Here is a 26832-nt window from a genome sequence, read left to right as displayed (position 1 = left end):
AGAGACCACACTTCTTGGGCGTAAAGTGGATTTAGAGTGAAGATTGAAAGTGTTCCCAAGGACTTATAATCTTTTGTTTTGAATTTCTCCACACCAAGGTACGCTATCTTGTTCTTAAATTCTAGAATTTATATAGTGCAAGTTATCAATCATGAATGAAATAGATCTTTGTTTGTTGCTTCCGCTATGTGTTTTGTATGAGATACAAAACCAAATTTAACCAACAGTTTATTGGAGATTGCCAAAAAACAGAGAAAATTAAATTAAATTAGCTAGATGAGTAAAGCATAGTGAGGGATTAGGTGAAATCGATTTCCTAGAAGTTTTCTTCCCATTAATTTGATCTTTGAACAACATATTTTTTTTCCTCTGCTTATTTTCTTTAATTTGATTTGATTTTAAATTCCAATTACAACAACCTTAGTGACTTCTCTAGATAAAATCGAGATTAGCATAATTTTAGTATTTGTCAAAAGTAAGTTACCAATCCCTGAGGACGATACTCTTCTCATCACTTTACTATATAACTACAATACTGTGCACTTGTAGTTTTGCACCGATCACATGTAAAAGTAGTCTGTGAGAGAATGTGAAGAAATACTCAAGAATGTGCAGTGAAGCAGGGACTCGCGACTGGATCTCGTGGGTGGCTTGCGACTGGATCTTGCGGGTAGCTCGCGACTGGCAAGCTGCTAGATGATGCACACGAGTGAAGCATGCAGAGAAGCTGAATCGTCATGCCAGCTATTGCACTACAGGACAAAAAATCCAGACTGGTCATTCAGTTAGCTTGCGGCTTAAACTCGCGTCTTAGTCAAGTCGTGAGACCAAGTCGCCAGCCAGCTCTATTTTGGAAAAAATGACTCTTCACATTCCTTTCTCACCCTAGTATAGATACCCTTTATACTCACAAAATGTAGAGAGTTTTTAGAGAGAATTTTGAGAGAGAAACCCCAGAGAAAAACAAGATTGATTCATCCACAATCTTTACATAGAGACTCTTCAAATTCCTCTACTCTCACCCTCTCCATTGTTACATCCTTGAGAGGTTCATTACCCAAATCCTTTTCTCACCATACCCATATCTGTGAGAAGGCTATTTGGTACTTTGGGAAGCAATTAGGAAGGAACCAATGGTTATTGGTTGATGTTATAGGCTATAGCGGAATCCGGTAAGCAAAAGAAGACAAAGGTTCGGCGCAACCTCGTTGGAGCAAGAAGCTTGGATGGCTTAGGTACACTAGGTAGATTAGGCTTGTAGGGTCTTCTGCTATTCATGTATCCCAACTTCATTCTTTAGTGGATTATTGACTGCTTGTAGGGCGGCAGAGAGGTTTTACGCTGAGGGCTTCGGTTTCTTCTTCGATAACACATCGCTGTGTTGTCCTTGTGTTTACATCTCTCTTCCCTAGATTTTTGCCATTTTATTTCTGCTGTAGATGTGATTTTAATTGGTTTAGATTGTTTATTGATTTTGTTATTAGCTTGTGTTCATTTTCCACACATATATTGTTTGACATTAAGCTTGAATTGATAATATTGTAATTGGGGGTTTAAACATTCATAGTGTTTTATACGATATTTGAACATTCAGTTAGATCTCACTCTAGGAAGTCTAGTAGCCCTAAAACTGCTCATGTTTGTTACCATTGTGGTATTTCTGGACACATTCATCCTAATTGCTTTAAGTTGTATCCTCAAAAGCAAGTGTCCAAATGATCACAAGTTCCTCTCAAGGGACTACACCTTTGTTTAAAGAGTTATTAAAAGTCTTGAGTTTCTTAACTTTGTAGACACTCAATTTTGCACTCATGATTTAATCAAGGAGAATAACTTGAATGACCAATCCATGTACCTCAAAAATCATGATTGCATTACATGCATCAATAATCTCTTGCATTACATGTATCATTTTTTTTTTTTTTTTATGTTACATGCATCAATTCATTCATTGCATATTATAAAAATGATCTTGAGATTTTAACGATCGCAACGGTGTTTCCGGGTTTCAAATCGTACCATCAGATCGAAAGATATCGGATAATCAAGTTTGCACGGTCAACATGCATTGTGTCTAGGTAAGGTCGACCACACAGGATTAGTTTAAATTAATTCTGATTGGTTAAACAATTAAAATTAATTAAATAATTTTGTGATTAGTTAATAATTAATGTTTAAAATAGGATTGCATGCATATGAACAAAAGGGGATGATTGGATAACAATAAAATTGTGGATAATCTGTACTTTATCTAGATTTATTTTAAGGTATTTATCTACAAGATAATTATTCTTAAATATCTTGAATTATCTAAAAAGGAGATAAAAAATAATAGATGGAGGATGAAAACACGTCTAGTTAGTTGGACCAGCCAAAAAACCCTATAAGAGGAATCCAAATAGCACCTGAACACGAAAGAGTGTTCGGAGCCATAAGGCCAATTTGGCACTTTTGAAGTGCCAAATGGCACTCTAAAAGGGCCAAATTTTCCTTTGTTGGGCTTTGGCCCAACGGCCTTCTGGTGACGATGATGCACACCCTTTTCAATCTTTTCGCAAAAGGATGCATCCGAATTCACATCCTAATCGTCCATACCTATTTTTTAGAGTTTTCTGGCCTCTATAAATAGAGACTGAACCTCATAATTCAGCACCTTTTTTTTATGCTCTAAGAGGCACACGTTTTGGGTTCCTAAACAGCTCATAACTGAATAAGTTTCTTTGAACCCTAAAACATCCCCTCAAGTAGAAGAGTGCTCATGCAAGAGGTTGCTTTCTAAATCTTTTATTGTTATGTTCTCTTTTGATAATGATGTATGTTTAATTGTTTCACATATTCATATTCTTCCTTGTTGATCTTGTTTATGAAAATATGTTCTTAATTTCTTTCTTGTTGTTATAATATGTTTCTTAATTCTAGAGATTTGTACGTAATTAATTTTTTTTCTTTAAAATAAAACAGATCTGCATCTTCCTTAGATGTAGATCTAAATTTTTCTTCAAAATAAAACAGATCTGCATCTTCTTTAGATGTAGATCTGAATTTTTCTTTAAAATAAAACAGATCTGCATCTTTCTAAGATGTAGATCTGAATTTTTCTTCAAAATAAATCAAATTTGCATCTTTTTTAGATGTAGATCTAAATTTTTTTTTCAAAACAAAATAGATCTGTATCTTCCTTAGATGCAGATTTGAATTTTTCTTCATAATAGAACAGATCTGCATCTTCATTAGGTGTAGATCTAATTTTTTCTCAAAATAAAAACATATCAACATCTTCGTTAGATGTAGATCTGAATTTTTCTCAATTAAAAAATTGATTTGTATCTTCCTTAGTTACAAATCTGATTTTTTTAATGCATGCAGATTTTTGAAACAAGAAAAAGGTAAAACATTATTGTGTTTGTGTTTGTTTAATTCATATTGCATAAATTTGAATTATGAGTGAAACTCTGTTCTTAAAAAATCTTTTTCATTCTTTTAAAACATATAAAAATAGATCTGATTTTTTATATTGTCAAAAACCTTTTTCTTTTTCTTTTTTTTATTATCATAAGATAGATCTAATTTTTTTGTTATCAAGAACCATTTTTTTTTTTAATTCTTAAAAAACAAATCTAATACTTTTTTCAAATTAAAAGAATTTATTTTATGTAATAAACACAAATCTAAATTTTTATCTCCAAAAACCACTTTTTTCTATATATTACAAAATAGATCTGGTATTTTGACAAATCAAAATCATTTTTTTTTACCAATCAAAACAGATCTGAATTATAATAATAAAAAAAACAAACAAACAAACAAAAAACAAAAAACAAAACAAAAGAAGAGACTTCATTCATAAATAAATTTGTGTGATTTGATTTTTGTTTCACATGTTCAACATATCATTCAGACATGCATAAAATGGTACATTGGTCACAAGAGTCTAGCAGACCAGACTCTGTCTGGATAGAATGGGTGCCTAACACCTTCCCATTCCGTAACCTAGCCTCTGAAAGATCTTTGGCTAAGTAGATTTAGCCTTGTCTTTACTTTTTATTTTTGGTAGAATGTAACTAGGGCAATAAGCCATGTATTTTGGTAGATTGTAATTAGGACCCAAAACTATGTAATTTTCAATCTTGCAAGATGTGTAAGTTTATTCAATCAATGAGAATGGAGCAATTCAATCATTTATTTATTTTTTCTTATTTTTTTTTGTATAAAAAATAAGTGGCGACTCCATACCACTTACCCAAAAAGAGAGGTGCCCTAAAGAGTACCCAAATCTCTTTTTTGAGGGGCAACTTTTCGAGGTCTCTCACAAACTCAATTTTAGAAGAATTCTAATTCTTCTATGTCCTTTAGTAGACATACTAGGACACGTGTCTTTTCATCTTTACGCCCAAAGACTTGCGCTGTGTGGGTGAGAAAGGAGCCTAAAACTTAATTGTCTTTTTTGTTATCCTCTACTTTAATTCTTTCTATTTAAAGTAGGACTCTCTTTGCTTGTTTTCTTATCTGCTTTTGGAATCATGCTTTCATGCATTTGCATCTTTCTTTCATGCTTTCATGTTGTTTTCCTGTTTTTGTTTGGTTGTTTAGTCTTTATTTTGTTTGTTTTTTAAAATAAAAAGAGAAAAATTAGAAAAAAAAAAACAAAAACAAAAACAAAAACAATGTGTGTTTGTGTATGTTGGTACTTGTGTACCTTTGATGGCCATTGAAACAAAATTTCTAAGCTTTGTATCGCTTGTAGCTTAGATAAGCATCTCAATGTACAACTAAGCAAGTGAGCTTTGTGGCTCGTGGTTGTGATGAGTACAATTAAGATTGTCTCTTATATCTCATACTCATATTACTCTTTTTGACGGGAAGGACTAGAAAATTCTAAAAGAAATGCATAAATAACTATCTCACCACTAAAGCCCGCCAATCATGTATAACATCTGTGTGCTTCAGCATAGCAAAATTGTAATGTTTTGGCTAACTTACATAATTGGGTATTTCTTTTCTCTCTTATATGCCCATGCATGCTATGCTTAAAAGAGAAATATGCAAAGAAAAATAAAAGCAAAAAGAATCAAAATGTTTTTAATATGGTTGCAAGCGTGTTTCTAGGAGATGTAGGAGTTATAGGATGTACCTTGAATGTGATAGTCTCCATCAAATAGTTATGATTGTGTGTGAGTGTATTTGTTTTTCTCATGTCTCAAATCTTCATAATATGAGACACTTATGCACTCTTGCTGTGTTTCACATACAACACGCAAATTCTTTGTTACTTTTGATACATGTGCAGGTACAATGTGATTTGGCCATCACAAGAGATACATGAGTCGATATATGCTCACTAAAATGTCGTGACTTGTTTTTTGAAATATAAAATTGGTTAGACTTGTTTAGTATGTATGTGTGTCTTTTGATCTAGAAATGCTTTACATCTATATTTGAGCCATGTTTGAGTATTTAACATGCTGCTTGGATGATTGTTTGAGTAGTTATCTTGCTGCATTCATCTTGTGTGTTTTTCTCCCTCGGAAAACCTTACTTCTGTATTCTCAACAACTGCTTGATAGCTTTTCGACAGCATCTCGATCGCAGCTCAACACAAGTTTCTTCTATTGAGATTTTTGGATTTGACCTCAATAGCTTCTCGATAGTTGGGTCAATCCATTGAGCCAAATTTCTCTGCTCTCTATTGATGATACATTCTCAATAGATTCTTGATCCATCGAGATTTTTGGGTAGCTTCTCGATAGATTCTCAACACATATCTCGATCTATTGAGGTAATTTTATGTGCTCTCTGCCAACTCGATAGCAGCTCGACAGCTTCTCAATTTGTCGAGACCTTCTTGCATGCATTGTTTTTCACATGTTTTGCATCTTTCTATTATCTTGTCATCCATAGCATCTTGTTTCATTACATTCATGCATTTATATGGATTTCTTGTGTCCCTTGATCATCTTAGAACATCTTTATGTTTCTCGAGTAAAGCTTTATAGCTTCTTATACCCTTTGTCAATCATGACAAAAGGGGGAGAAAATGTGGTTTCTTTTTAATTAAGATTCTGCATGTTAGGAGGAGAAATACATGTCTTTGTAAGGGGGAGTTGTGTTTCATCTTGTTAGGGGGAGTGTTTACCTCCTTGTTGTTTTAGGAGCTTCTTTTAGCATCTTGTACACTGGTCTTGTGATCATTTTTACATACATTGTACTTATCTTATATATATATATATATATATGATGATGTATGTCTTCTTCACCTATCTTTACATGTGTTGTTTCTTCTCTATCTTTATACGCATGTTTTTTTATGTATGCAATCTTTATTTCGGTTTCACACATGATGCCTTGATGAGTTTTGTTTAACTGTTTTAGAAAGACAAGTCGTGAAAGTCTATCATGTCGTGAACTCTTTTCTTAAAAATATTTTCAAGAGTTTGTAGTAGGGATAGATTTATTTTGTAATACAACAAGTAGTTATGAGTTAAGTAATTGAAGACTTCTCTCATGATTACTTTTTTTGTTATGGTTTTGTCACAGATTGCTAAAGGGGAAGATTGTTAAGGACATATTTTATGTAATTGGCTAATCCTTTGACAAAATACACTTTATTTGTAATTGGGTAGATCTAGGATGAGTTTAGTACTTCAAGAAACAAGAGTTCAAGTCAAGTATTAAAGCCATAAAGATTGGACCAAGAAACAAGTGAAGAAAAGTTGTTCATTAAAGCTCGACAGATACCTTGACAAACAGTATCTATCAAGATTTAAGAATGAAGTTCGACAGAAGCTGAATTTGTCGGGATCTACGAAATTAAAATTTTCAGATTTGATTTTTGGCCCTAGCTAACATATATGTGTAGGGTTTCTTTTCTCACAACCCTAGACATATATAAGGCTTAGTTTAAAGGCCATTATACATGGAGAACACATGCAAAAAGTGACCTAATTCCTTATTCTCTCTACAAGAAGTTACTGCGTCTTTTGCGCCTTAGGGTTTTGTAACCAAGTACTTCTTAATCTTCATTATTGATGAAGTGAAGAACTTTACAACCAACAACATCTTCAAGTTGCTGGAGTTAGTCATGTACTGGGATCCGTGCAAAAGGGTGGCGTTCATATATTGAATAGTTCAGAGGTTTTGAAGTGGTAGAAGGTTTCTGCTGTAAGTTTATCTACGGAAATTTTAGAGTCTAGAGACTAAAGTTTTGTACTAGATCTGAAACTTCTTATTACTATAGTGAATTACTTTTCGGGAAGGTATCCCCCCAAGTTTTTTTTTACTGTGAAACTAGTTTGTTTCATTGGTTTTCCTAGATTATCATATCTTTTTTTTCTTTTTTCTTTTTAACTATTCCGTTGTGCATGATATTGATGTTTGTTTATTTTAACAAGGTTTATTCATAATAAATCTAATTAACAACTTAAGTTTAAAATTTGTTAATTCTATCAACCAGTGTTTAAATTTCCCAACAAAATCAAACCATGAAGACCCCAAAAAAAAAGAAAAAGAAAAGCAAGAAATATTGTAATTACTTATGCTTACCGTATATGTCATTCTTGACACAAGTCAAAAATAATTCTTCCTGTGTGGTTTCTGCCCACTCACGAACCATAGTCTTAGAATAAAGAAACTTTGCCATTTCACTGTGTCCTGATAAAGCAGCCATATAGAGTGGAGTAATCCCACTATTTGGGTTTGCCAGGCTTTCATTCTTCATCAGTATCACCTTGGCAATCTTCACATTTCCGCTTGCAGCAGCGTAGACCAAGACATTGTTCCGCCTATTGTTTACTGCTATTAGGTCTTCGTTGTTCAATCCATTCAATAAATTCTCCACAAAGTCTTCCTGGCTTGCTGCAACAGCAATATGAAGAGTGGTTTCTTGTTGGTCACTAATTCTTCTTGGAATGTTTGGCATGTTCTCAATAGATTTCCAGTATTTCCAGTCACCTTTCAACACAGCCAAATAAAGCCTCCCACGGTCCGTAATGACTACTTCATGTGTAAGAGGAAATTCTTCTGACTTGTTATTAAAAATCGAAGTGCAAGTATTTCATACAATAAAAATCTTGTCTTATTCTTATTCTTAGTCTTCCATTTTATACTCCACTTACAATATTTTATGTTTAATTTTAATATATATATATATATATAGATGGGTTCAAGTTACACCTGGTGTAACTCTTTAGAGTTGCACATTTTTTAAACCGTTGGATTTAAGTAGATCCAACGGTTAAAAAAAGATTCTCATTATTACAAGTATTCTTATAAGGATCTTGTAAAATTGTAATTTAAAACTATGTGTTTTGTTGGCTTTAATTCCATGCCAAATTTGATTGTAATTTTATTCAATCTTTTGTACCCTATATTTATTGTAGGATTTGATTGTAAGGGCTGTGTGATAGAGAGAGAGTGTGTGAAGACTCAAGCTATTGAAGACTGAAGAGGTTTTCATGGGTAGCTCGTGACTTAGCATCCCGCGAAGTGATCCATGTGAGTTGCACATGCTGGAATGCGAAGAGTCTATACAGATAGAGACAGTTATGTTTCGCAAGTAGCTCGTAGGTAAGGCCTTCTCGTGAGACACCCGTGAAACATTCTGTTTTTCCAGATTGTGCTATCTGATACACACTTTCTGTACCCACACTATATATACCCACATTACCCACAAATGTTAAGGAATGCTTCAGAGAGAAAACCCTAGCCACAAACCTTAAGAGTTAGAGATTGTTATACCCACAATCTTTTACACAATTGCTTATGGATTTTCCTCAACTCCTACCTCTCCATTTCCATACCATTGAGAGGTTGATAGCCCAAATACTTACCACACCCTTTTAGAGTGTCAAGTGAGATTTTGGTACTGCTGGGAAGCATTGGAAGATGCCAAGGATGGCAGATGCAACATGGAGCTTGTTGCGGGATTCAGAGAGCTAGACAAGACACGGTTCCAAGAAGCCTTGTTGGAGTAGGAGCTTGGTGGGCTTAGGTACATCGGGCAGATTAGGCTTGGAGGGTCTCTTGCTAACTCATGTATCCCAACTGATTGTCTAGTAGATCAATTATCGCTTGGAGGGCGGCAAAGAGGTTTTTCACCGAGTTCTTCAGTTTCATCTTTGATAACACATCGGCGTATTATCTTGTGTTTCCATTTTTCTTCCCTGCTCTTTTACATTCCATTTTACTGCTGTGTCTTCTTGTTTATGGATTAGAGTAGCTTGTTTGTTTATCCGCTCACATTTACACTATTACACACTTAGTATTAAGTTAGTGTAAAATCTATCAAGCCATAACTTTAATTTGGGGGTCTAAACAGCTCTTGTGCTTTCAACAAATTTTCGAGCTTTCAAATCTCATTAATTACCCTCATTATTACATTCTAAACCTATCTCTAAACCCAAAAACTTTTGACGCCTAACTATCTCTCTCTCTCTCTACATTTCTCTCTCTCTCTCTCTCTCTCTCTCTACATTTATTATATGATTATTTTGTATTCAATGATTTGGATTCTCAAATCTCAATGTCTAAATCTCACGTTTCTATCTCTTGAGTGTTGAATTTTCTTGCTCAAAATAAGAGGTGGCTCACAAAATCATCTCATCTATTGTTCAATGAGTTTCTTAGCCAGTCAATCTCTATGTATATTTCCACCCTAGCTAGGCGATTCAAGTAAAAACTCAACACTCACTAACCTCTATTGTTAGTGTCTGCCTTGGTTTTGTTTTTTTTTTTTGCTTTTTTGTTTGTTTGTTTGTTTTTTTTTTTTTTGGTTTTGTTTTGTTTTTTTTTTACATCTGTATATATCTAAAAGCTGAAGCGTAACATTTATTTTTGCTACGCTCCAATTGAGCCACATCATCGCCATGTCACAAAGTTTTTATTTTCCTTTTTTTTTTTTTGGTTTCCACTTCATATATTCTCTTTAATCAATCTCATTCTCTCTCTCAACGCATCATCTTTCCATCAAACAAACAGCTAATGTTTATACTATTAATGACTTTTCCATTGAATCCAAATTCCCTTAAATTTAGCAATCACTCATTCTTTCTCTCTAACTTATCATCTCCTTATCAAAAAAAAATGGCTTCTTTCCCCCATCAAAACATTCAATTGCCTCCCTATGGATTTAAAACCCACTGATTTAATTTTTTTATATATAGGTTTTGAATTGCTTTCTTTCCACCCCATCAGTTACCAAATTACAACTAGAATTGGAAAGTCCATTTGAGGTCAGTTTTTCTTTTTCTTCCCTTGAACTTCTTTGCTTTTTTGTGACAATTTTTTATGGTTTGTACTGGATTTTCTTTTTGGGATGTAAATACCATGTTTCTTTTTTCTTTTTTCAATTTTCAATTGATAGTCTATCTCTATGTATTCATGTTTACAATTTTTCTTTATATTATTATGTTTTACAGATTAAAATTGTTAGTGTCTAAAGAATTTGAAAGCTCGAAAATTGTTGAAAACACGAGCTGTTTAGACCCCCAAATTAAAGTTAGGCTGTTGATTTTACTAACTTAATACTAAGTGGGTAAAAGGTAAATGTGAGCGTGAAACAAACAAGCTACTCTATCTAAACAGAACAACCAAGTAAAATGGAATGTAAAGACAGAAAGGGAAGAAATGAAACACAAGATAAACACGCCGATGTGTTATCAAAGATGAAACTGAAGAACTCGAAAAACCTCTTGCCGCCCTCCAAGCGATAATGATCACTAGACAATCAGTTGATACATGAGTTAGCAAGAGACCCCTAAGCCTAATCTCCGATGTACCTAAGCCCCCAAGCTCCTACTCCAACAAGGCTTCTAAAACCGTGTCTTGTCTAGCTCTCTAGATATCCGCAACAAGCTCCATGTTGCATCTGCCATCCTTGGCATCTTCCAATGCTTCCCAGCAGTACCAAAACACTCTCAACACTCTAAGGTGTGGGTAAGTTTTGGTAGAAATCTCCTCCAATGGTATGGAAATGGGAGAGGTAATGAGGAAAACTCATAAGCAATTGTTTAAGAATGGGTATAACAATCTCTAACTAGGTAGTGTGTTGTGCTAGGGTTTTCTCTCTGAAGCCACTTACAATTTGTGGGTAATGGGGTTTATATAGTTGGGTAAGAAAGTGTGTATCAGAAAATCACTCTAAAAACAGAATGTTTCGGACTACTCGCAAGAAGCCTTACTCACGAGCTACTGCGAAACATAACGTGCATTATGCATGATGTCTTCGCATTCCACATGTGCCCTCACATGGATCACTTCGCGGGACTCTCACGAGCTACCCAGAAATCACTGTCTTTAATAGCTTGAGTCTTCACCACACTCTATACTAACACCCTACAATCAAATCCTACAATAATATATAGGGACAAAAGATTGAATAAATTACAATCATTTTTGCATGGAATTAAAGCCAACAAAAACATAGTTTAAATCACAATTTTACAATCTCCCCCTTTAGCTATTCCATGACAAAACACCTTATAACAGACTCTAGACTTAAACGTAAGTTTGGAACAATGGCAAAACTCACTCACAAANGTTCAAGTTACACATTTTTTAAACCATTGAATTTAAGTAGATTCAACAGTTAAAAAAGACTCTCATTATTACAAATATTCTTATTAGGATCTCATTAATTACCTAAAAACGTTTGACGTCTGACTCTCTCTCTCTCAACATTTCTCTCTCTCTGTCTCCTCCATCATTGTTCCACCTCTACAGGTTACCAGTAGAAGGAGAATAAACAAGAAACAAATAACATGTATAATTGTCTATTATTGAGAGAGAGAGAGAGAGAGAGAGAGAGAGAGAGAGAGAGAGAGAGAGAGAGAGATTGTTCTTGAGAGTCTTATACTCTTGTTTCACCCTCTCGATTGTAGTCCTAATCCTGCTCATAGTTATTAACAAAGTTAATAATTTTCTAAAATAATAATACTTAAGACGTCAAAGTTTATTATTATTATTTTGTAATAATGTAAATTATTTTCAATACGAATTGCATTAATTTTCTCTAACATATTTCATATAAAATTATAAACAGTGTAAGCTTATATATAAACTACAAAGCATATTTTAGTGGTAAAATTTTTTATTTTATTTATTTATTTATTTTTTTGAGAAAAGTGGTAAAACCTTTTAGTTTAGTGGTATAACGTTAACATGCTCTCTTTTATTACAAGAACCATGATTTGAATTCCATTCCCATTACTGTAACTAAAAAAAAAGTGCTATAAAGTATATCTCAATCCTACATTTGTATGACATATGCCTCAAGGTGTAACTCTAATTTCGGGTTGAGGATAATGATCTAACATAAATATAAACAGTTTAAGGCTTTAAGCTTAAATGTAAGCTGTCAAGTATATCTCCATCTTATAATTCAGAAATACGCTCCAACTACATCTAATACCCCAACTAATTATGACCCGAGAATAAGGGTTTAAGTAGGAATGTAGGATACTTATAAACATTACAGTTCCATGGTGTCTTCCCTGGAATATTTCCTTATTTTCTTGACTTCAATATTCACCTTTCTAACACCAATGCTGCAAATAACATTAAGAGTTTCTTTTTTTACAAAATCAAAATAATTGAAGGAATTAAAAAAAAAAAAGTCTTAGAGATATATATTAATTAAAAGCTTCTAAATCGACCGTGTCAACTCAAATAATTAAATTCTAGTTGTAAATGTGAAATGTCTCCCCTGCTCCCTAAAAGGCCAAGAAAACAAAGCATACCTAGCACAGCTGTTTAGGAACTTGTGAAGATGCATGTCCAGCTTAGTGAGATGTGTTCTCTCCCTAAGAAAACAAATATACCCTATAATTATTTAAATTTAAAGCTCTATCCAATTGCATCAATAAGTGTGGAATTCAAAAATTTGATTTGAATGGTTCATTATTATTATAGTAATTAGTGTGTAGCCCTGTACATATGCACAAATATAATTAAAAATAATCACAATTATACAATTCAAATTATACATGATATTATCTTACACTTTTTTTTTAACAATACATTTTTAAAATATGTAATGGTTTATATATATATATATATATAGTATTTAATTGGTTTTAGGCTCTTCGGTTTATGCATATGCACAGATACAATTAAAAATAATCACAATTATATGATTCAAATTATACATGATATTAACTTACACTTTTTTTAAACTTTACATTTCTAAAATATGTAATGATTTTTATATATATGAAGTAAAACAATGGAGGCAAAGGAAAAAAAAAAAAAAATCCTTTGCTTGGTTAGACAAAAGGAATGCAGAGAGATTTCTTAAGGTGGGAACCATTACAATTATTTTCCCTTCTCTTCCTCCCTTGCGAAGCAAACAAATTAAGGTTATGTTTGATTTGAGGGAAGATGAAAAGAAAGGAAAGAAATGGAGGAAAGAGAAAAGGAATCATTTGTTTAATTAGAGAGAAATTGAGGGAAGGAAAAGAAAATGGAGGGAATGCATTTCCATGAGACCCATCATTTTTCTTTCCTTCGCAATTGTGAAGAAATGAAAAAGTAGAGAGATTTTTTTATGGAGCACCCTATTTCCTTTCTATTCTACTTAAAAGAAAATTCCCATTTTCATTTCATTTAATTTCTTCTCTCCTTTTCCCTTTCTCTCTCTCTCTCTCTCTCTCTCTCTCCCCCCCTCCCCCCCCCCCCCCCCCCCCTCCCCCTCTTCCTTTTTGCCAAACATTGTGTAAAGGAAAAATGTACTTCTTTTCTTTCTCTTGTCTCCCCATTCATTTTTAACCAAACATAGTTAAGGTCAAAACAACTAATTTATATTTGCACATCATTTAGGAAAAAAAATATCCAACCAATTTGTATAAAAGTTTCTATTGTGAATTTTATGTAAAAATAAATAATAATAAAAAGTTTGAATACAAATAATGCAATTAACGCCAACCATTAAGGAAACAAAATACAATAAATAAAATAAAATATTTGGATTTTGCCAAAATTAAAAAAAAAAAAAAAAGGAAAATTGTGATACAGATTTAAGGGTATGTTTGGTAGGGATGATTTTAAGGAGGAGGAAAAAAAGAGAGTAGAAAATGGGAGAGAAACTGGGTGTGAGTGGTGTTTAGTTGAAAGAGGGAGTGGGAGAGAAATTAGTGGGGCCTGGCTATTTTCCCTCTAGGCCTACCAAAACTCAATCTCTCCAACTTGGAGAGAAAGTAGTAGGAGAGAATAATTGCAGTCAAATGACTGAATTACCCTCTCCTCCTATGTGCTAGTGCTTTTTTTTTTTTGGCATGATATCTTCCTGGACGTGATGTACATTGAAGACAATGTATTAAATTCAATTTTGAACTCTGGGTATGTGCTAAGCTTCATAGCATCTTCCATTTTGTTTTTCTTCTTTTATTTATTTATTTATTTATTATTCTTTTTTTTTTTAACTGGATGTGATTTTCTTCTTCTTCTTTTTTTACTTTTTTCAGGGCATGATTTTCTTAATAATTTTAGGTGATTGGCTTTTTTTGGTTGATTTTTTGTAACTTTTTTTTTAATTGGACATCATTTTTAATGAGAGAGAACATAGGTGGGTTGGAGCCAAGGGCGCCCTCTTGCTCCTTGATGATGGGATTGTCGTGGGTAGAATACCACCAGGTTTCAATGTGTTGATGGACCAAAGAAACTTTTTAGACACAATAAATTCCCACCCAAAGTTTCTCTTCAATTCCTTCTTTAGATTTGCCAAACTAAGTAATTATATTAAAAAAATTAAATTAATGAAGGTTTAACCCCAAATTTTGGGGTAGATACTCAACTAGTTTAGTGTGCAAACTTGCACTACTAGCAATTTGATTAAATCAGGTTCGAGCAAAGCAATCAAATCATTTAGGGAACTCAACAAAAACAAAAACCAAAAAATACCAAACCTAATAGGCCTTTTCCAATTTCTAAAGAATAGAAGTCAAGATGCTTTTAGTACTTAATTAAATGATATTTTCATATATTTTTTCAAAAAATAAAATCAAACTTTGCATAAATAAATGAGCACAAATAAATTATTGACAAATGTATGTATTTTGTTTTGTTTTATTATATATATATATATATAATGCATTTAAGCTAACAATATTTGTTATATCTTAATATATCTCGTTAGAAAGACCCATGTACATACTTTTTCTCAGTGGATTATTATTATTCTTTTTTTTTCGGCAACCTAACTCTGGGAGAAAATTTATTTCGGAGGCAAATCTTTTACAACATAGCTGAGAATGTTTGGTGGAACTCCTTCCACCCAAACTCTTAAAGGAAAAGAGAACCTAGCATCCCTAGCTAAAGCATGGGCAACATGGTTGCCTTGCCACCTTACATGGATGATATAATAGGATTGAAAATAACCCCTTAAAGACATGAAGTCTTTTACTAGGTGACCAACCATCGCATTTGGGTTTGACCCTATCTACAAGCTCTTCACCACAAGCTCTACATCTCCTTCAAAGCACACCTGACGAAAGCCAAGTTCCTGAGCAAAGATTGCAGCTCTTTGGGCTGCCAACATCTCTAAAATCTTCACTAATATCATCACCTTCTCTGACAAAGCCGCCAAAACCTGCCCTTCTTTGTTACGTATGACCATTCCAATGCCTGCTTCCTGATCCTCCCTGAATACCGCCCTATCAAAATTTGCTTTTACTGAATCCTCTGTTGGAGATTGCCACCTCACTAGTTCGGTCCTTTGCTTTGGTGCTAACCATTGCCTTCCTTGCTGAAACTTAGTAGCTTCATTAGTTATCAGTTTGTTTCTTCGGAGCTAGATTAACTAGGCAGTCATCACAAACTCCTCCAGATTTTTTTCCTTCTACCTTAATGGTGCTCACAAGGTCAATTATGGATTCGATGGTCTGGAGTTTACTCCTCACTTCTGCAAAGGAAGGCGCCCACCCTTCATGAACATTATCACAGTCCTAGATTGTGTGTAACTCGTCTTCAGCCCTGTAACCACACTGTTCACACATAGGACTGTCCACCACTTTTCTTTTTTGCAGGTTCACCTTAGTTGGGAGAGCATTTGAACAAGCTCGCCATAGAAACACCTTAACCTTATTGGGAACTTTTAAACACCAAATACTCTACCAAAAACTTTTTACCTCATCAGAACTGGAGCTAGATGGTAAGGCATTCAGCTCAAACTCGCACAATAGTTGGTAGCCCCTTTTTACTGAGTAGGAACCCGACCTGCACCTCAACCATGTAATGCAATCCTCCTGGTCCGTGACACACAGTGGGATTCCCTTGATTTTGTGGGCTTCAAACGACAGAAAGAGTGCATCCACAAGCTGGTCATTCCAACCCCCCCCCCCCCCCCCCCTGTAATGCAATCCTCCTGGTCCGTGACACACAGTGGGATTCCCTTGATTTTGTGGGCTTCAAACGACAGAAAGAGTGCATCCACAAGCTGGTCATTCCAACCCCCCCCCCCCCCGGTGGTTATCAACAGATTAGCAACTACCCAATTTGAGGCCTCCTCATTCTTCAGAAAAACAACACATGCCGAGGCCCCTCCAGGTAGCCACCTATCTTTGCAAATGTTAATCTTCATTCCGTTCCCAACTCTCTAAAGCAACCCTGATTGGACAAGTTTTCTAGCCTTTACAATGCTTTGCTATGCATACGACCCTGAAGCTACCTTTGCATCAAAAACTAAACCACTCGGGAAATATTTTGCACTAAAGACTTGATAAAATAGGGATGAGTGATCCACTAATAATCTCCACACTTGCTTAGCAAGCATAGCATCATTAATTTTTTTCCAAATCTTTAAAGCCCATGCCCACCAATGCCTTTGGTTTGCACAATGTTTCCCAATTTTTACAATGGATCTTACGTTGGTCTCCCTATTGACCCCACCAAAATTTTCTTATCATCATCTCAATATATTTAATGATCCGGATGGGAGTTTGAAACAACTCATTGCAAAAGTGGGTATAGCTTGAACTATCGCTTTCAGGAGCACCTCCTTTCCCGCTTGTGAGAGGAGCTTTTCCTTCCAACCTTGAAGCTTATTCCATACTCTCTCCTTAATGAAATTGAGACTTGCCTTTTTGTTTCTCCCAACCACCACCAGAAGACCAAGATATTTCTCATATTCCTGCACTTCACTTACTCCTAATAGATCTGTTATCTCAAGCTTCCTCTCGTCTGGAGTAGCCTTGCTAAAAAACACGATGGTTTTTTCTCTATTTAATTTTTAAATAGAGGCTTGCTCATACAAAATCAAAATACGTTGGATAAAATCCAAATCACTCATTGTAGCATGGCAAAATAGAGGGTGTCGTTAGCAAAGAATAAATGAGTGATTTGGGGCCATTTTTGCAAAAGGAAAACCCCTAATAGCTTCGGACCTAGTTGCCTGTTGCAATTGACAATTTAAAGATTCAGAGAAAATTAAGAATAGGTACGGGGAGAGAGGGTCCCCTTGCCTAATACCCCTTGTTGGCCGAATATCCCCCTTTGGAACATCATTCACTAGAATTGAGTAGGAAGCCGAATTAATGCAACTTATAATCAAGGCCACCCATCTCGCATTAAAGCCTATTTTCAACATTGTGACCTCCAAGAATTTCCACTTCACCCCATCATAAGCCTTGCTCATGTCAAGCTTCAAGGCCATGAAACCCCCTTTTTTTGATTTTTGGTTCTTCATATGATGTGAGGTCTCAAATGCTACAAGAATATTATTGGAAATTTTCTTGTCTGATTGGAAGGCACTTTGAGACTCCGAAATAATCAAATGTAGCACCCCTTTAAGCCTGTTTGCAATCACCTTGGATACAAGCTTATAAATTATATTACATAAAGATATAAGGCAAAATTCAGAGACTTTTGTAGGGCTTTTTTACCTTTGGGATAAGGGTGATGAAAGTCCGATTTATGGATGGAGGAATGACACTTGAGGTGAGACAACTTAACACTGCTTTAGGCACATCTTCGCCCATTGACGACCAATAGTGCTGAAAGAAAAGAGGTGGGAGTCCATTTGGTCCTGGAGCCTTCAATGGTTCCATTTGCTTCAGAGCCGTGGCCACCTCCTCCTTTGTGAACCCACCATTAAGAAATTGGTTCATCTCCTCCGAAATAGAGCAAGGAATACCAGCTGCTACTTCCTCCATCATGCACGGATTTATGGAATTGAAAAGGTATTGGTAATAATTAACCAATATATTTGAAATCTCATCCTCATCTGTGCTCACCTGAATCTTCAAGTGCGTCAATTCGATTCCTTCTAAACTGATGCAAGGCTCTACTATGAAAATACTTGCTGTTGTTATCACCCTCTTGCAGCTAAAGAGCTTGGGATCGCTATTTCCACATTTGTTCTTCCTTCACCAAGAGTTTTGAAATCTCTTTCTTCAACCTTTGAGCCCGAGAAATACTTTCACTTCATATAGCATCTTACTTGGCAACTCTCAATTGGCCTTTTTTCTCCCTAAGGCTTCGAATCACATTGCCAAAGGCAACTTTGCTCCACCACTTCAAGTTTCTATGACATCTATCCACTTTTTCTTCCACTCTACTTATCAGGCTGCCTTGGTATCACTTCTCTACAACCCTCATCCCTCATCCACATTTGTTCAAACCTCCATGGTTTGTTCACTCTCTTGGGTATATCTAACAAGTAGATCATGATCGGTTTATGGTCCGATGTACCATTCTCCATATGAACCACTTTAGTAGTTAGAAACATTGAGAGCCAATCCACCATACCTACCGCTCTATCAAGTCTCTCCCACATCGTATGCCCCTCTCCATGCCCATTACACCAAGTGAACTTGTTACGATAATATCCCAAGTCTTGAAACCAACACTCATCCAACACACCCCTAAACTCCTCCATTTGCCTGCTTGGTCTATGCCTCCCCCCCAATTTCTCATGGGCTCTAATAATTTCATTGAAGTCTCCTACACATAACCAAGGTAGGGAAAGTTTGGATTTTAATCTTCTCAAGGTAGCCCAAGAGATGTAATGGTTGTTTGTATCAGATTCCCTATAGAAGCCAATAAATCGCCACTCCTCCTCCTTCCCTTTATTAATGATCGCATCAATATGATTCAGGGAGTAAGTATCCACCAAGAAATCCACTTATTTCTTCCAAAAAACCGCCACCCCTCCACCCCTCCCTTCTCTAGAAAATTCTACCATCCCTTCAAACTTCAACTTATCACGTAAATAAATTAGTGTAGCTTTTTTCAGCCATGTTTCTGCTAAAGCACGATTGAAGGAGAATGAGTTCGTATTAAATCACCAAGCTCTTGCTTTGTTTGACGGTTCCTAAGTCCTCGACAGTTCTGGCATAAGAGATTCATTGTTGTTAGCGGGGCTGCAACATAGCCTCCACCATTAAATTGTTTAGTTTATGACCAAAGTGGGAAACTAGCCTCTTCTTGCTTGGTAATTCACTGTAATCCACCTCTGAAGCTAAGCTCTTTATATTTTTTTTCACCCTAGGAGTAACATTCTCCACGGGACGTGCACAGTCTCTCTTCCTAATTCTTTTAACTTTTTCCAACCTAGTACTATTTTTTCTGGAACCAATAACATTAGAGATATCACATAATGCTGATTAGGTAATAGGTACACTTACCAAGTTTTCCTCCTGCACATGTGGTTGAGTAGTCCCCATTACATCAGCCGAATTATCTGCATTACTTTTCACTGACTTTAGGGTAGACTCAGCCCTCCTAGCTGTCCTTTGTTCCTTATTTCCCTCATTTTTTCCCTCTAGGTTAACCCCTAAAGTCACGCCTCTCACCATGTCAAATCTTGCCAGTGCCTTGTCAATCTCATCTAGCCTTTCCTCAAATATCTCCCCTGAATCACGGCTTCCCAATACCACCAAATCTAAGATCATATCTTCTACTTCTAACACCATTGGTACTTCATTAATTTCCTCATGAAATTTTGCTGCTTCCTCAGTTTGCACGTACTCCACTGTGGGAGGTTGGTCATCTTCCCTCACCACCGGCAGCAACACCCCACTCCCATCGTCAGCCCCCTATTTTTGTTGAGCTTTCTTTGCAGTGTAGAAGCTTGGGACTTTGAGTACTGAGTTTCTTCCCTTCACAAATGGTGCTGCACATATCCATGCTCCATACACTTGGCTCTCCTTCGTAAGATTTCCTTCACTCTCAATACACAAGTCACAGTCTCTATCCACATGATTCAGACATCCACACAAGTAACAGATGTTGGGTATTCTTTCATACTTGAAAAACACCCAACTTTGCTCACCGTGGGATAGAGAGATTCGCCATCTCCTGGACAATGGTTTGTTTATATCAATGATAACCTTCGTCTGCAAAAAACTTCCCCCATCCATCTCTTTCTCATCAGTACTTTTGCAGATCATCCCTACTACTTCACAGAGTTTTTCCGCCACTGTTTTATTCATAAATCTTATTGAGACATCGTGAATTTGGACCCATATCGGAATTTTATCGAACTCTATGGCCCGAAGAGGAACTTCCTTGTCGTACCACTGCAACACTACAAGGTGTTTGTCAAAGCTCCAAGGGGCGTTACTCATTATCCTCTCTACCTCTTCCTTCTTTTCAGAGGTAAAAGCAAAATGTGGTCATTGATTCTCCGAACCTCAAACCCCTTCACCGACCTCCAAAGAGGGTTGAAAGTTCTTGTCACCGCCTCCACATTTAGTGCCCTTTTTGTTAGAAACTTCGCTACCATGGTGAAGTTCTTAGTTGAGAGCTCATCATCCAAACCCAACTCTTCACCTTCCCTAGCATTCAACGACATTCTTTGCCAATGTTTTGTAAGATTTTCCATTTTCTAGACCACTCAAACTCTTGTGTCTCCCTATCCCCAAGAGAGAAAAAAAAACTATCATCTAGCCTCCTCCAAGCAACTAGGATTGCTTGAGTTACAAAGGATGCTCACACCAGGGACGACAGATTCTACAGCCTAAGGGAAGTTTTTTTGGAGCCTCAGAGAAGCCTCCTTAGCGATAGAGAAAACGATATTAAAAGATGTAGTTGGTAAGGTTTTTTTTTTTTTTTCAGTGGATTATAGTTACATATTTTAGCGAGTTGTGTTTCCAAAACAAGCAAAATGAAGCTAAATTTAGAATTTTCAGTTTCCCCATTTTATGTTTAGAATTTAACCCATTAGTAAAAGGGTTTCTACTTTCTAAACCAACTGGATGGAAGTTGAATGCTAGACATGAAATGGAAGTTGCAGACATAGAGGAATCTAGTTCCCCACAAACCAACCATGAAAAGCTAGTTAATTTCCAATATAACACATGGGAAAACTAAACCAACTGCTCCAAAATATAGAGGGAAGACCCCTAGATTTTTTAGAGCTGGTTATTACACACGTGTGTTTTATACCGAAATTATGACTTCAGTTAAAAACCAATGTGTGTACGGTGTGTGTTAGTGAGGGTGCAATATTATTTTCCATGGATTTTTCTTCATTAGATCATAAAAATGGTAGATTGGGAGGTGGAACTGCTCTATCAAAGACCAGCTCGTTCTCACTTCTCACCCTTTCCTTTCTGGGAATCCCATTAGGAAGCTTTCCCTCAATTGGGACGGATTAGCTGTCTCAGCAAATCTTAGCTTGTCGCAGTAGCTGCAACATTAACAAAACGCAAACAACATTTCACTCGTTCACAGCTCAACCAAGACAATCAATTATTTTCGTGTGAGAGAGAGACCTGAAAATAAGATTCAAGTCTATTCCTTAGGATGTTATGCTCTTGCTTCAATCTCTGAACTGCACCCTTGCATCTGCTCAAGTAATTGGATGTAATGATTTAGCATGAGTAACAGAAAACCCAAAAATTGGTGCTTTAGATTACATAATTACATAAATCCATTTTTTTTTTTTTTACTTGTTAAGTTAAACATTCACAAAGATGTTCTAGAACCTATGAGCTTGCCTTCCTTCCAATGGCAGAACCATGTTTTTTGCCTTGGCCACTAAAATTTTGAAAAAATAAACTAATTAATAACATATATTTTTTATTTTTAAGTTTGAACATTCAAACTATTTGAATTGGCCTCTAAATTTGAGAAAATTCAATGACTCAAAGTAAAAGAAAAAAAAGAAAAAAGAAAAAAAGAATATTGGTTAGCTGAATTAGTGGTCCTCAAAAGAACTTATCTAATTGTCAAGAAAAGAAAGGTTTTTTTTTTTAAAATTATTTATAACTTTCATCGAATATATATTTTTTTAAAATAAAAGAAAAAAAAGATAGATGATATTGGTAAAATTTCAAACATGAGAAAAAAAGATAAATAATTAAATAGAACAATATATTGATACAAGCAGAAATATTACCCTTGGATGTCACCTCCTTTGAAACATTCCAATGCTTGGTTGATTTCTTTAGTAACCTTATTAGCACCAATGCTGCAAATAACAAGAATGATCTTCAAAAAAATATAAACAAATTAACTATTGCAGGATGTTGCATAAGATATGATAACTAATCGTGGCTGTAGAAGTCAGTATTTGACCTCTGTTCCATTAATTTTCATCAAGCCAATTATAGAGAAATACCACGCACTGCTTCCTTTAAGCTGATGAAGGTACAGTTAAAACTATCTCCAATTGCAAATTTGAGCATGGAATTAAAAGGGTTTTTTTTTTTTTTTTTTTTTTTAAATAAAAAAAATAAGTGGGAGAGAGAAATTTGCAAATTTGAGCATGGAATTAAAAGGGTTTTTTTTTTTTTTTTTTTTTTTAAATAAAAAAAATAAGTGGGAGAGAGAAATTCAAACCGCGAAGAAAAGAGCATTGACAGTGAACCACACAAGGTTCTTGACTTACTATTGTTTTATGTTAATTGTTGTTGTCGTCGAGGATATATATGGTAATATTTTCTCCAAAATAAAAAAGAAATATTTTTGTGTAATACTACTCACAATGCTTGATCTATGATAGCTATCGTCTTTGGTGACTCTCTGAAATACAAGGTCATAATTTCCCGAAGAAAGTTGGGGTTTTTGTTATCCTGCAGTTGCTCCAATTGAAGAAATTGGTACTCAAGAATTTCCTGCAATAAACAGCATCATTATATTTTGGTTTCTCACTCAATTTCTCATTCTGAGCACATTTTCCCTTTTACTTTTAAAGGAAGATAATTTCAGATGGCTTTTCCATGGTTGCAAATGAATAAAGGTATCGAATTCAGGGTTTACCATTGAGATATTTGCCATAAGATTAAGTCTCATTTCACATAAGCATAATTGCCAATTTTGGTGTGACATATAAAATCACATATATGATATATCATTATACAAGATGAAAAAACTGGAAGACATAACTCATTACAAATCATCCTACCCTTAAAGCAATGAACAAGGAAAAAAGGAAAAAAGAAAAATAAGTTTAGAGAGATATTGACTGGAAGACATAACTCATCACAAATCACCCTAGCTAGGTCCTATGTTTGATATTGCCATTTATTTTTTCTTGACAATTTAAAGTCAAGCCTAAAGACTGAGTTCTAGCTAATTGCGCACATAAAGATATTGGCTTTAGGCTACAAAGGCAAAGGTAGGTTCCATTCACATTCATGAGTTTGAATCTCTCACTTTTATGAATTCGATCCTCAAAGAATCCGAAGAAGCAATAATACAAAGTCACAGAACATGGTATTGTAAGAATGATCCTTGTACGTCATGCATTACACCTTTCAGATTGAAAATTTTATGGACCAGTTTTATGAATGGATACAGGCAGAAATTTAAAATTCTATCCAGCTAGTCACAGTGAAGAAAAAAGACAATAAAAGAAAATAAAGGATCCTGTACAGAAGTTGAGTTGCCATAGTATTGAAAATAATGTGTAAACTACAAAAATAAATAAATAAATAAACTTCATAAAATAAGAGAAAACCTCAACAAAGAGGGACTGCCTCATGTTGGAAATCTGTTGGCGCAAGAGATCACTCTCCATTCTTATGAAAAAGGGATAAACTAAAAAGGGGCTTGAGTACTGTAATGGCAAGCCTAGCAGACTGAAAAGGAATTTGTTGGAGTTGGAAGTAGTAACTCAGCTAGAATATTATTTTATTTGGCTTTGAATTATGAGTCTCTAACTCCTCCCAGTGAGATTAGGAAGTTAGTTTTAGGTAGGGTTAAAGATCTTCTATAGTTTTTTGGTAAGTCCATCATGCACTTCTTAAAATTTTATCCATCTATTCTAAAATCAAGAAGTGCTACCCTCACAATAAATTCTAGGTGGCAGCTATTATTGGTTTAAATTTGAATCTGTAACTGAAATTATTTCCTTGCCCACCAGTAACAACCTGTCACAATAATTTCACAACAATTCGTAGGTGACAAGTTGTTATTAGCTATTAATAGTGGGCAAAAAAATAATTTAGGTGGTAGGCCCAGATTAAAACCAATAACAACATGAAATTTATCATGAAATTGTTGTGGATGTAGCATTACTGATAATTGAAATAAAAAAAAATAATGATATTTTTTTATACAAAAGGATGTGAATAAAATAGTGATAACTGTTAGCATTGCTTAATTATCAATAATGTGATAAAATCTAATCCACTGATTTGGATAAGATTTTAGAAAATTAATGATAAAATTATCCCAAAAAGTTTAGGTCTTGTTGGTGTGGTTATTCATCTAGCCTTGCGAATAATAATAATAATAATAATAATAATAATAATAATAATAAAACTTGTGTTATTTTGTGAAATCTTGTATAATTAATAACAATTTCTTTTTGGTTAAAAAAAAATGCTATGTCCACATTTTCTTTGATGAAAAGACTTGTAACATGGAAAAGAGCTTAAACAGAAGTATTACATGTGAAAATAGAAGTAAAGATAGATGAAATAAAATTAGGGTTTCTGGGCTAGTTCATGCACACGCATGAACAACCCTATGTGCATAGGCAAGATTATGCGCATGTGGATTTTCGCCTAGAAACCCTAGAAACATAGCAAATACTTAAAATGCTAAATCTAACATCCTAACATGCTTTCTAGACATACAAAAACGTAAACCTAGACTACATAAACATATTATAACACATTATAAAAAGAAAATAAAGCAAACAAAAAGATTAAAGTGCAAAAAGAAAAAGAAAGGAAAAGTTTAGACTTGATTTTTGATCGTTCCCCTGAGTCAAATCTATTCACAATTCAATAAAAGAGTGATTAGTAATCTTTAACTCAAAGATCAAGGTCAGAAAAGACCCTAATTAAAAGAAAATTGACTTGAGGATGTTTTGTGAAAAAATCCCTCTTTGATTCACTATTTCTAGTGAATCTTAGTGTTTTTCTATGAGATTTCTGTGTGTCCTTAAAAATATACTATGTAAGGCTACTTATAGTGTGAAAATAAGGGATTTGGAAAGACTCCTAGTCGATGTGGGGTTCGTTTCAAACCTCAACATTAATGCAGAAAACTTGCATTGTTTAGTTTTTGGAATTTGCTATGCGTGCGTGTGCAAAACTTTACGTGCGCATGCCGATTCTTGCGTGCACATAGCGAGGGTTTCCTTGGCCTCACTTTTCTAGAAAAAGATTTATTTTCTCATTAAAAATTATATTTTTCATTTTAACATTTTCAAGTCAATTTAACATTTGATTGGGCCCTAAACCAACCTTAGGTCTTAGAATTCAGCATAATTGAGGAATGGAAGCCCGAGTCGTAAGGGGTACAAAATGCGATATTTACACATCTAAGTCCAAGAAAACCTCCTACGTGCTCTCAAGAGATACCTTTAACCTCACTTTTTGGAGTGGGGTAGTGAGGCTGCTGGAGCCTCTTTCCTTGACATACCGGCCAGAGGATCATCTTTTGGCAAATGCCTGGGCCAAATTGGTGAGTTTTTCATATTTTTTTTCTCATTTTTGAGTTTTCTTTTGATCTTCCGTTTTAATCTGTCTTTGGACTTACAAATGCTTGGGTTTTGTTGTGGGATGGGTTTAGATGAAAACCTGACACGTTAGGAGTGGTAGGAACATGTTTAGAATGGATTTTGGTTGAGATATGCTTGAAATTGTCGAAGAACAACTCTTTACGTTGGTTCATGCATATGAGGACTCGAGCCTGCATGCGCAGCTTAGATTCATGTGTATGCAGCCTCTCTTCTTGCGTATGTAGGCTTGTTCTTGAGAGTTTGCGTACATGGGCTTCAGCTTATGTACGCATGCTTAGTGTCTGCATATATAGGCTTAGGCTCACGTATGCATACTGCTAGGAAGAAACCTTATCTTGACAATTTTGAACTCTTTTTTCATTTGTTTCTCATCCAATTGCAAATTTAACACTTCCTTTCACTATTTGTGCATCTGAAATGTGATTCTAACACCATTTTGCATCTCATTGGGAATCTCAAACTCTATTTTCACTGTTCCTTTACCCAAATTGTGAATCTAACATCACCATACTCTTTTTTGCAATATATATCGCCATATTCTGGTAGGGGTGGTACTAATAAGGTGGCTTAGTGGTATGGGGTGCTTGTTGAGGCGACAAAGCTCACATTCGTGCTACAGGCTTTGAGCCCATCAACCATCTTCTACTAGAGAGGTCGGTGAGCGCCATCTTGGTGTAGTGCCTTGCAGAGAGGTGGTAGGACACTACCTACAGATTCCATATAGCTGAGAGGGAGATGACTGTGACTCCCCGAGACTTTCACCGCATGATTGGCCTCAGATGTGATGGTGCTATCATAAACTTAGAGGCCGAGTCGGGTACTAGGTTGGTGATTGACTTGCTCGAGAGGAGGTACTCCTTAGACACGATCCGCTACTTCGATATTGAGGCGGATTATCGGCCCTTTCCCTAGGAAATGACTATGGA

The 26832-nt window shown here is 35.2% G+C and overlaps 2 protein-coding genes across 2 annotated transcripts; both read right to left on the bottom strand.

Annotated features, from left to right (window-relative positions):
* Positions 1–437: 437 nt before the first annotated feature.
* LOC136067418 (uncharacterized) lies at positions 438–9776 on the bottom strand. The gene is made up of 2 exons (XM_065773235.1): positions 7540–9776; positions 438–752 (listed from the first exon to the last, which is right to left on the bottom strand). The coding sequence occupies exons 1-2, from the start codon at positions 7913–7915 to the stop codon at positions 745–747; spliced, it is 384 nt and encodes a 127-aa protein (XP_065629307.1). The 5' UTR covers positions 7916–9776; the 3' UTR covers positions 438–744.
* Positions 9777–12421: 2645 nt separating this feature from the next.
* LOC112024818 (histidine-containing phosphotransfer protein 4-like) lies at positions 12422–23979 on the bottom strand. Its single transcript, XM_065773250.1, has 7 exons — positions 23891–23979; positions 22915–23045; positions 22507–22518; positions 22328–22399; positions 21702–21774; positions 12732–12794; positions 12422–12539 (listed from the first exon to the last, which is right to left on the bottom strand). The coding sequence occupies exons 1-6, from the start codon at positions 23948–23950 to the stop codon at positions 12774–12776; spliced, it is 369 nt and encodes a 122-aa protein (XP_065629322.1). The 5' UTR covers positions 23951–23979; the 3' UTR covers positions 12422–12539; positions 12732–12773.
* Positions 23980–26832: the final 2853 nt, after the last annotated feature.

The sequence above is a fragment of the Quercus suber genome, unplaced genomic scaffold (assembly GCF_002906115.3).
Source record: "Quercus suber isolate HL8 unplaced genomic scaffold, Cork oak 2.0 scaffold_71, whole genome shotgun sequence".
Lineage (NCBI taxonomy): Eukaryota > Viridiplantae > Streptophyta > Magnoliopsida > Fagales > Fagaceae > Quercus > Quercus suber.
The sequence above is the reverse complement of the archived record's forward strand: the minus strand, read 5'-3'. Positions and strand labels throughout refer to the sequence as shown.